General features: G+C 36.9%; 1 protein-coding gene across 1 annotated transcript; it reads left to right on the top strand.

Annotated features, from left to right (window-relative positions):
- The first annotated feature begins 32 nt into the window (after positions 1-32).
- Positions 33-8702, top strand: LOC124380904 (tetratricopeptide repeat protein 16). Its single transcript, XM_046842216.1, is given in 14 exon segments — positions 33-595; positions 1309-1465; positions 1557-1647; positions 1735-1878; positions 2088-2188; positions 2464-2593; positions 2694-2908; positions 3499-3776; positions 4140-4281; positions 4948-4997; positions 5000-5112; positions 7277-7413; positions 7549-7690; positions 8458-8702. Coding segments are annotated over 13 exon segments (1836 nt in total). The 5' UTR covers positions 33-595; positions 1309-1337; the 3' UTR covers positions 8623-8702.
- The last annotated feature ends 3723 nt before the right edge of the window (positions 8703-12425 follow it).

Below are 12425 nucleotides of genomic sequence, written 5' to 3'. Positions count from 1 at the left end.
TCATTCCAAAGTAAAAGCCTTTTCTTCAACACTTCAAAAACACGTTTTTAAACAAACCATATTTACCTTTTTTTTTTTTTATCAATGCGCCAGAAATATAATAATTTCTTGGTACTTTCTTTCCAATTGTATTTAAGCTAGTGTCAGTGCTAAACTATTCGTGTAGGATTTCAGGGGTATTTTATTAATATTTTTTATTAAAATTTTTTTTATTCAGTTCCGTATTTTAGAGTAAGGAATGTTTGAAGTTTTAAAAATGAAATTTGAACTCTTTAGAAAGTTGCATCTTTTTTATTTTTATGTTTCAGTATCAGTATATTTAATTTATTTGTAATAATCCAGATGTTCGGGTTACTGTAGAGCCCTAGTTCCCATAGAAACTGTTTATTTGGAAGAGTGAAAGAATGGAAGGTTAACCGAGTTGACTTTTTGAGTCGAATAAAGAAAGAATATACGTAAATTTGCAACTATTGCTTCAATTTCGGATACTTCAGGACTCATTTCGCGAATAGTTTTCTATTTATGTGGATTTTCTGCAAATAATAATCGAACGTGAGGCGAATACACAGGAAATTTGTCGAGAAACCTGTCTGAGGTTTGTATGAACAAATTACATACTGTACTTTTATTGTAACTAGACTGTGTTATTATATACAAACCTACATGGGTTAGAATGATTTTTATGTAAATATAACCCATTTTCTTCTAAAACAGGATCTAAGCAGTAAAACTGTGTAGTCTGAGGTTATGGATTTGTTTGTTTTTTTCCTACTTTGCCTGTTATGGGTTTTGGATAAAACGAGGATTTCTGTTTTACAATGAATACAAATAAATTCATAGAGAATACAAATGAAATGTGTGCAATGAAAAGATTATTAAATTATAATAATTTAAAGAAGCTTTGTGAGGATCCTCATGATCTCCAGACTTAAAAAGGCAGTGGTTAGAAGGCTATATTCAATAAAAAAGTTATAAATATATATATATATATATATATATATATATATATATATATATATATATATATATATATATATATAATTTTATTAATATTCATGCACTATTTGACAGTTTAGTTGCTTGCGATAATAAAGGATAATTTATGGAAACCTTCCTTCTAAATTAGAGATTGCACCCATATGGTGTCACATGTTATAATATATATATTTTTTTGGTATTATATATTATATGGTATCTAATATCATAAAATGCTGAATTCAGATAAAATTTTATTCTAAGGATATGCCGATCTTTTTCCTTAACTACATAAAATCCAGTGTACAATGTTTATTTGTCAATTTATCAAAGATGGACGCCTCAAATAATTCTGAGCCAAAATGCCCAGTTTCTCAACAACCGTTTATCCAGAAACCCTTGGCTCCAGCAGCATTTTCAAGACTTCGGAGTTTAAACTGGACAGATGTTTGAATGGCACCTGTATTATAAAGGATAAAGCAAATACTCAGTAAGCATCCCCCCCCACCCACCCCCTTGTTATTTTTACAGTAATTCTAGCTGATAAAAGTGTGTTGACTTGGCTTGTGTGTGTTTTGTAGTTATGGAGCAGGCATGGAGGCTGTAGATCAGTTAGAGTTTGAGAATGCTGTAACTTTCTTCACAAAAGCCATAACACTTCAACCAGAACAGGTAGAAGCAAGACAATATTATAATATGTACAGACTTGTAATATATTTTCAGACAATATATCTATCTTAAATATATTGCTGTTTAAAGACTCAGCTTTATGTAGTGAGAGCAGAGGCCTATCTTCAGCTGTGTGACTTCAAGTCTGCAGCCCTCGACTATAAGCATGCCTGCTACCTGGACCCACAGAAAAAGGCTTATTTTCATCGCCTTGCCTTTGTTTATTACCTGCAGGTAACTATGATGGACTCATCATCGAATTTAATATTACTTAATATAATCCTGAATAATAAAATAATCACTATTAGGCTCAGTTGTGATTACTGATTATTTGTGAAGCTTTAAGCGAAAAATATTATTTAGCAGTGATTGTTTAGGATTCCAAACATTGCCTATAATCACAACTTATGATTTTACTTTGCATATGTTGTTTATACCAACAGGGTCAATGTTATTTTGACTTGGAAATGTTCTTCGAGGCTTTGAATTATTTTGCCAAAGCAGTTGAACTGAAGCCTGGCTTTAGACCTTATCACATGAGAAGGTTTGTACACCCATTCGGCTATGTGTTGTTACGTATTGAAGTACTGAAATACTTTGTGTTTATTTAACAATAATAATAAATTACAATGATATACTCAAGACAGCTGATTTAATTTTTACACCAGCAGGGGGAGCTGTAAGCCTATGTCAGACTTACAGTTCTTAGTCTCTATTTAGGTCCTCTACCTTAATCTTAAATGGGAGAACGTTATTGTGTATGGTGTATTTGGTGCATACTCTTATCATAAATAAAACCCTCTTCTAATCTCTTTGAAGCCTGGCATGTCTGACTGCGCTAGGTCGTTACTCTGATGCTATTCGAATGGTCACTAACTGGCTCGATAGTGAGACTCCATCCACTGACCTCTTCACTCTAAGAGCACGTCTACACCACCAACTCAATCAGGTCAAATCTCTCACTGTTTGATTACATAAAGAATAAAAATGAATGAAATGAAAATCTTTTGTGTTATGAAGATCATTTCAAGGTTCCTGCTCTTCCTCAGCACATCCTATGCTACTATGACCTGAAGGAAGCTCTGAGGCTTAATCCGAGCTGTCCGGAGGCACGGGCCTTGCTGGAGATGATGGCGCAGGGAGCAGAGTGCTCTCGCCAGCAGGCAGTGACTAGAGCTGTGGAGGGAGATCTGTTTGATGCCCTGAGAAGGATTACCACAGCTCTAGAAATGAACCCTGAAAATGCGCAATATTACCTTTTTAGGTGAGGTGATATTAACATGCTGTTTAAGTTTGCTATGCCAAATATTTTATTATTTTATTTTAGAATCAGAATATGGTGAGCAGAACTAATCCCCATGCCAAAGTAAAACCATCAAAGAAACACATGACACAGCTTTGTATAGTCTAGAATCACAGAAGAGAAATGTTTATCATTTTAATGTGCATATTGATCCAGACGTTCATGTCTGTATGCATAATGCACTCTAATACAAAAATGCTGTTAAATTCTTCATACTGATTGATCAAAACACAGGTTTATATTTATTTATTTATTCTAAAGTTAGTAACCTGTATAAGGTTAGATAATAAGGTTTTAGCAGGAGATGTTTATTTAACATTTAGAGAAGTGATCTTCAGTACCAACAGTTGTTACAAGTTACAAGTACTTTTGAGCCACAGGCAAGTCTATGCAGGTTTTGCAGTTTATTAGTAATATGATCAGCATTTTGGTTTCATTAAATTCATGACATGGTTATCTATGAAAAAGCATTGACTTTGGGCCGACATTGAAATTCCAATAACGTCCAATAATATTATTATCTTATGTCTTGCAAATACATATTTTTACAGAGGGATACTATACCGCAGACTGAAAGACTTCAATGCTGCTATCGAGGATCTGACACTTGCTGTGGAGTTCACTGATGATGGCCCAAAACTTCCTGAGGGAGAAAAGCCTGAGGAGTCTAAGGATCTGGAACGAGATGCTCACATCCAGCTAGTGCTCACTTACAATGATTTTGCGGTACACTGTTTTACCCAAGGCTTTTACAGCGAGGCCATCATGCTTCTTAACAAGGCTATTCATGAGCAGAGAGATGAGAGCAGACTCTTTATTAATCGAGGAGGTATGTGTTGAGGAGTAAAAAAGTGTGTTAAGAATTTCTAGATTTTATTGTTTATAAATTATAAGTCAGTGAAGGTAAATTCATTTGAATGTTAAATGCTAACATTTTTAAACTGAATGTTGTGTTCTTATTTAAACATGTAGGAAATTTCTCATTGGGGAAACATAGCTGATTTATTTTTCAATATATTTCATTTAAGTGCAAACATTTATTGACAATATATTACAATAAAATATGATTTGTAAAATATAATTTAGATTACCCATATGTGTTTTACTTTTTTATTAAGATGATGAAGATTAAGATGAGGTTCACCAGCCAGAACCATTGCATAATTTGTATACTATATTTCTCTTACTGCAGACTGTTTCTTTAGGCAGAAGCAGTGGCATTTTGCCCTGGCTGACTACCAGCAGGCTGAGGAGTTGGACCCCCAAAATACAACCGTTTGGCTTCGTCTGGCTCTTATTCACAACACACTCGGTCTTCACAGTTTTGAAAACCTGTAATGTATACAAGTGTTGTGCATGTCATCTAAAACACAATAATAATAGCTTTGTTGATCAAATATCTTCTAATAGCACTTTAATTTTGATTAATTATTAAAGTAAAACATTTATTATTTAAGTAACAGCTAATTTAATATGGATTTATTTTTAAAAATGTAGTTGTTTGTGGTGATGATGTTTTCTGTGATTATACATTTAGTTAATATTTTTATTAGGGCGTCTCCAGTATCAGCATTATTCTTACCATTTCAAAAAAACAGTTGTTGCTTTTAGTTGTATGACATAAGAACAAGCTTAATGTTATGTATTATTAACTTTAAGAGATAAAAAAAGAGAGGCTGGAAAAGTTACAACTATTATAAAGTAAGTAATGTTTAATTCATGTCATAAATAACATCATCATAAAATCATTCTTTAAGCGATTAGTAAGTATTATCAAGTTGTTGTGATGTAAAAGGAATAAAACACTTCAATGGATACAGTTATTGGAAAATACTGTAACTGTTGGTGACACTACAAACCTGTCCTCTTGTATGCCACAAAAAACAAACAAACAGGCATTTTAGTTTCAAGAACCTGCTGATATATTATACACTGACTAATGCATTTTCAGTATGGCACTTATTATTGCACTTGCTTGCTTATTCTTGTAAAACCTACAGGAATTTTCAGAAGGCAGCAGACCAGTTTTCTGTGGCCATTAAGTACAACCCTGAGAAGCTCGGTATTATGGGAATCGTGCTAAGGCTCTCAGCAAGATGCAACGTATGGAGGAAGCCAAGCAGGATGCTGTCTGTGCTCACATCTTAGATCCTGCTAATGATGAGGCAAGTATACATATGCATGTTCTTTGATGTCGAATAAAGAATAATCTTGTAAATGAAAAAGCACAGTAGGTATTTCATACAAAACAAAAGTATTGTTTTGTTGTTAATGTTACTGTTCAGCTTTTCAACTTTATTCCAAGGGTAATTCGTTCACATTTATCCAAAGCAACTTACAACTGACACAAGATACAACTGAGCAGTTTAGGAGTCTTTGCTCGAGGACCCCAAAGTGTCATATTTGTACTGGGTGAGATTTAAACACATGACATTCTGATGTGCAGCCCAAAGCCTTTATTACAAGATAAAAAAAATAGTTTATCATCCCAAGAACACTGTACGCATGGTGAAGCATGGTGGTGGCAGCTTCATGCTGTCCTCCAAATAGTAATCTAACCTGCATGGTATCTGTAAGACAGCTGAAGATGAAAAAGATCAACTTTCAGCATGAAAACAAACCAAATCACAAATCCATGTCAGCAATGAAATAGTTTCAGAGGAAGATGAGCAATGTTTTGGACTGGCCCAGTCAGAAGAGGGCTGTGACACAAGAGATCTCCAAGCGGTTTGATAGATTTTGTAAGAGTAGAATACACTTGCCAAATGGACTCGTTCCCAAAAAGATTGTGTTGTTTTTTAATAGAAAGGTGCTTTAACAAAGTATTAGTTAAGTGGTTTGCACATTCATGCAACCAACATACCCCCCCCCCCCCCATATGTTTCTGTTTGTTTTTCATTTTTTGTTTGTTTGCTAAATCGCTTTGATTGTAGGAAAGATCTGATTTTAACAATGGTCAGCAGACTTTTATAGCAGTCTACTAAGGGAGAGTAGGTGTACACCAATATTAACATCTTTTTCCTTTATGCTTTTGGCACACATGATACAAAAACAGCTTAGCCAGCAGTCTCCAGTCCGTTCTATAGAGCTGTTATTCCAGCCAAATGGAAGCCACAATTAATAGTTCTTTAGAGATGGACATAAAGACTGATTAATTCATTAAACAAGCTCTTTGTGGATATATAATTTACCTGTTGCTGTCTGGCAGTGCTCAGGTTTAAACTCAATACTAAGATACTCACATGTGGAATATGTGTTGATCACTGCTTTAATCCCCCTTTATAATGACCTGTTTGTTAACATTTTGCTAACAATTAATTAACATTTTTAGTATGCTAACTATCCATTTCCTGAAGTATTGTTAAGCATTTGTTTGCATGTGAATATTTCTTTGATGCATCTGTGTACTCCATAATTCATCCTGTTGCTGCAGTTGGCCTCCTCATCAATAAAGACAAGCAATAGAGTTTCATTGGCTGATGTTACCATGCTTCACAAATGAGGTGGTATGCTTGGACTGTGGTCATTTTCTTTTTCTCCCAGACTTTCCTCATTCCATCACTCGGGTACAGATAAATCTTGGTCTCATCTATCCATAATATTTTGTTCCAAAACTCAACAAGTTTTTATGTACTTTTTTTTTTTTCAAATGGCAGACTACCCTTTTTATTCATAAGGCTTAATGTTTTGGCTGTGTGGCCTTTTTTTATTCATAAGGCTTAATGTTTTGGCTGTGTGGCCTTTTTTATTCATAAGGCTTAATGTTTTGGCTATGTATATAAGTGATTTATTGTGATTTTCCAGCCTTTAAAAAGGTCTGCTTTACTTTAGTCCTTATGTTGAAAGACAACATAAATAGAATCCAGATTCAAACTCCACATCTAGAAGTAATGCTGGACCTTCATTTAGCTCGCTTGTGTAAGGACTGTGAGGAGCCAAATGCTCATTTACCCATGGTCCTCTGAAAGAAGAGGGCATGTACAAAAGAGCTACAGTATATGGAAAGTATGGTTCATCTAATAGCAATGTTCTTAAACGAAGCTGGCATTTTGTATTTTGATGGCAGACATTACTGGATTTCAGTACGGAGCCATATAAAGTGGACTTGGTGTCCAATTATTTATGAACTTCAGATGCAATATAGTCCCTCGAGTAAGGACATTTTGAGTATTTGCATGGTATGTAGTGCTATGTGAAAGTATAATATTAAACACTAAAGACCATTATTGAGCATTCATGGTTAATGTAATGGAAAAAAGAGAAAAAAAGCAAAACTTATAGAGATGAAAATGTGTTGTGTGGTGTGTTTTTCTGAATATTTGTGGTCAGCTCGTCCCTCTGCTGCTCAGACTGTTCCCTGGCTGCTCTCTATCAGATGTCATATCCAGTGGCATTGCTCAAACAGTCAAAACTCAGCTGATGGAGCGGATCCAGACCTGGAAACTAGAAGGCTTGTCTGTGTCAAGGTAAGAAACGGTTTTCTTTGGTTTACTTGAGCATATTCACATTTACCTCAGAGAATTGTTACTGTTTTCTGTGCCACAGTGGCATAATTCACTTTGTTTACCTGTATTTGGTAACTGTTGACTCTGCATTTCCAGGCTCTTCAGTAAGCTTGAGAGTATAGTCCTTAGACATGACATGGACAGCCAGTCAAAAACAGATTCTGAAAGCAGGGAGGATGTGGAAGTGAGATTTAAACCTGGTGAATACACTCAGGATCCGATCAGGAGCAAAGAACAGGTATCCTGACTGATTGATCAGACACTCATCTATCAAACTGAAAAAATAAATAAATAAATAAACAATGCCTGTTGTTGCCTCTGCTTAATAGCACAGCGGTTTTGTTAACAAGTTATTTAAATTTTCTATTTATATATATTTTTAATTAGTTATTTAATTGTATCGATATTTTGATTTGTGGTTAAAGTAGGTAGCAGGTTAAGAAAAGCCTGGAGAGGTGAAGGTATGCGATTGAGAGGAGAGAAATGAAAGTCAGTAAGAGTAAGACAGAGTACATGTTTGGTAATAAGAGGGAGGAAAGTGGAGGGTTGCGGTTGCAGGTAGAAGAGGTGGAGAATGTTGATGAGTTTAGGTACCTGTGCATCAACAGTGCACAAGTAATGGAGAGTGCGTTGAGACCTGCGATGTTGTATGGTTGACAGTGGGATTGAGTAAAAGACAGGAGGTGGCGCTGGAGGTAGCAGAGTTGAAGATGTTGATATTGTCATTGGGAGCGATGAGGATAGACAGGATTAGAAACGAGTTTATTAGAGGAACAGCGCATGTAGGACGTTTTGGGGGCAAAGTGAGAGAGGTCCGATTGAGATGGTTTGGACATGTGCAGAGGAAGGACATGGGTTATATCAGTAAGAGAATGCTGATGATAAAGCTTCCAGAAAGGAGCTGCTGAAAGAAGAAGAATAAGTTTATAATCGTATCATATAACCACATTTTTTATAAAGCAACCATGTATGTATTTTAATGGTAACTGCAATGTTTTGTGCCAGGTGAGTGAAGCTGTGAAGAAGCTCCTGTATCAGAGACAGTCTTTAACTTTCACTGGACCTCGTATTGCCCAGCTTTCCAATGCAAACAATTTAGAGGAGACTGCTTGCACTTCTAAGCGGCCATACACTTGGAGGAACTTTGGAGGCATGGGCCTTAACTGCTAAGGGCATGAATGAAAAGAATAAGTAAAATTACCCTGAAATATCTTATGAGTTTAACCTGAAATAAAGATATCATTATGGTTGCCTCCAGTCAGATTATTGTCATCTACAGATGGTTATATTTCATTGTACTTTAACTATATGTTTACAGCATGAGTATAAACGGATCATAACACTAAAACATTGAAAAATAATTACAAGTGTAAGTATATGAGACCTGTATGATTTGATTAAACATTTAATGAAACATTTGATACTGTAAGACAGGGGTCACCAACCTTTTTGAAACTGAGAGCTACTATTTGGGTACCGATTAATGTAAAGGGTTACCAGTTTGATACACACAGTTTTCACACACAGTTTGATCTGAAATAACAAATTTGCTCAATTTATCTTTTATTATATGTTATTATTAATAATGAATGATATTCATCTATGTGAAGACACTGATCATGTTAATGATTTCTCATAATAATTATCAACAATGATTTGACAAAGTAGGAAACAGCTATTTTTAGAAAAGGCCCGCGGGCTACTCATGTGGTCCTTGCGGGCTACCTGGTGCTTGCGGGCACCCTGTTGGTGATGTAAGATATCAATTATGTTAAAACCGAATCAGCATTGCTTCTCACATCAGGTAACACATGGTCACCAAATACAGCTACCTGTCCACACAATGGCCTACAACCTGGCCACCAACTACGACTCCCTGACCACAGAGTGGCCTAGACACCTGGCCACCGACAATAAGTCCCTGACTTCAGAACGGCTTATAAACCTGGCCATCCTCCACAACATCTACGGCCACTATGACTCCCTGGCCACAGACTTTCCTTTAAACATGGACACCGACTAGGACTCCCTGTCCACAGAGCTGTTTACACACATGCTCACCAAATACGACTCCATAACCACAGAGTGGCCTACACATCTGGCCACCAGCTATGACTCTCTGACCACTGAGCAGCTGACAGACCTGGCTACCAAGTACAACTGTTTGAACACAAAGTGGCCTACACACATGGTCATTATCTGTGACTCCCTGACCACAGAGAGAGCTACACATCTGGTCACGGGCTATGACTCCCTGACCACAAACTGGCCTACGAAAATGGACACCAACTAGGACTTCCTGTCCACAGAGTTGTTTACACACATGCTCAAGAAAAATATGACTTAATAACCACAGAATGGCCTACACATCTGGCCACCTGCTATGATTCCCTGACCACTGAGCAGCCGACAGACCTGGCTACTAAGTACAACTGTTTAAACACAAAGTGGCCTACACACATGGTCACAACTGTGACTCCCTGACCACAGAGATGGCTACACATCTGGTGACCAGCTATGACTCTCTGACCACTGAGCAGCCAACAGACCTGGCTACCAAGTACAACTGTTTAAGCACAAAGTGGCCTACACACATGGTCACTATCTGTGACTCCCTGACCACAGAGAGAGCTACACATCTGGTAACCAGCTATGACTCCCTGACCACAGACTGGTCTACAAATATGGACAACAACTAGGACTCCCTGTCCACAGAACTGTTTACACATATGCTTACTTAATACGACTCATTAACCACAGAGTGGGCTAAACACCTGGTCACACTATCTGTGACTCCCTGACCACAGAGTGGGCTCCACATCTGGTCACCGCCTATGAATCCTTGACCACAGAGGGCCTACACATATGGGCACCATCTATGACTCCTTGACCAAAGATGGCCTACACACATGGTTATGTATTACAATATTTTAGACAAAAAAAGGGGAACTTGTGAGCTAAATTAAATGAGAGGTGCTCCTCAGGCAGCTGCTATGGCAATAACAAAGCCACACAGTGTGTGAGTTTTTTACATGTTTGTTCAGGGAGAGGCATTTAAAGGAAAATAATCTAGGGTTTTGGGAAGATCATTCCTTAATTATGCTTGGTCCATGGCTAGCTGAGTACATTTGCTAGAAGTCTTGTTTTGTTCAGAGCAGCTGTTGTTCAGCGGCTGGGAGAGCAGCTGAGAGAGAGAGGACAGGGCTGTGATGCTGTCTAGAAAACACCCCAACAGCTGATCCCAAGTCCCTGTCAGAGACTTCCATACAACCTCAAACAAATGGTGCAACACATATTTCTGAGTCTCCAGAGAAGAGTCCTAGACTTTTTGGCACACAAACAATAGAGCATCACTTATCATATGGTGTCTGTAATTCGTATTTTTTTAATGCGCTTGTCTAAAATGATAGCATTCTTCTCTGGAAAATGTAGACATCAGTTATAATCTGTAATTGACCATCCAGTGCAGTCCAGTCACTGACAAGTGGGCTGAACAATTGTGCAGCTGTCAGAAGAATAAACCACGCAGTTCATGGGATTTAATATGCCTGCTATGTGCAGAAGAGTCAAGAGTCAGGGCTTGTTAAAATTCTCTTATAGACTTTGACCATAGCTGAAGTGCAAAAGCAAAAATTCTAACAAAACCATTTTGGATGTTATCCTTATTGCCAGATGAAGTTAGGTGAAGGCTATACACTGTACAAAAATAATTCAAAGCAGGATAGAGAAGTACATAAACACATTCATCAAAGGCTAACGTGAATAATCTTGTATGATCGTCAATTAAAGTATGGATGAAAGCTCTGGCATTAGGGTTGCAAAGCTTATGAAGTGTTCCAGCTCAGTGCATCCTGTCTGCCAGCTCAAGTCTCCATCTTGTGTATTAAGCAAGTGAACCCATCAGATGGTATCAAATTCAATTGCCATCCAGTGTGTAACTCATGCACCAACACTTATGGGATGGGAAGGGTTAAGAATGACTGCTATAAGTATACAGAAAAGGCTTATAGACTGTACCTTGAACCTTTGTGAAGTCGGTGAAGTTTACTTAAACTTGACAGTAGAGTAAACAGTAAACCAGCTATTAAAAACAATCAATTGATAATTTACATTTGCCTTTAAAACAGTATAAACCCATGGTTTCATGATCAACTCAGTGCAGTTCTTCTGTTTCTGCAGCTAAAGTTATACTGCTATTAAGATTTTGTTTAACCAGAAACATTTATTCATTTATTGTATTATTTAACAAAAGACAAATATTTCTATGTTGTGTTGATTTTCTCCGTTGTTTTATGGAAAATCAATATTCTGTTCTACTAATAAACTGATGCAGTTAAGGGTTAACTATGAATGTGACAAAATGTATGTATATAAATTGTGCAGTTTTACACAGTATTGTATGTGTGAGGCACTAACCCACAAACAAAGTGGTTTTGAACAGACAGTAGCCATAAAAGAGCTCAAAAGTGCTTCACACTAGCGTAATAAAAGCGTCAGGTTGCTCTTTTTGGCAGAATTAGGACTTGCAGTCAGGATAGACAGGAGTTGGCAGCTCTCCCCCAGACAAAAACACCTTTCTCTGGGCACATGAGCCAGTGGCCTGGCCCACAGTCAAAAAATGCTTTGCGGACGAAAATTTCATTCACATTTGGCAGGAGACTGTTTTGTCTAAAACATGTCGCGTGCGTTTGTAACTTTTGGATAGTGTTTGGAGCAGGCTGATGGATCAAGCCTAAATGGAGGGAAATTTGACGATGAAGAGTGAAGGGGATTACTGCTAAGATTTTTTTTATTTTTTTTTTGCCCTAAACTTTGAGGATTACATAGATTAATAGTCCCGAGCACTAACGGAAATACAAAACATACAGTTGTAGAAAACCTTTTAATGAAATATAAACTTTTACAATTCAACCAAAAGTAAACAAAAATATAAAAGATAAAATTACAACCTTCAACCTAGTAGTGGTATTACA

The sequence above is a fragment of the Silurus meridionalis genome, chromosome 27, assembly GCF_014805685.1.
Source record: "Silurus meridionalis isolate SWU-2019-XX chromosome 27, ASM1480568v1, whole genome shotgun sequence".
Lineage (NCBI taxonomy): Eukaryota > Metazoa > Chordata > Actinopteri > Siluriformes > Siluridae > Silurus > Silurus meridionalis.
This window is presented reverse-complemented; position numbering and strand designations above follow the sequence as displayed.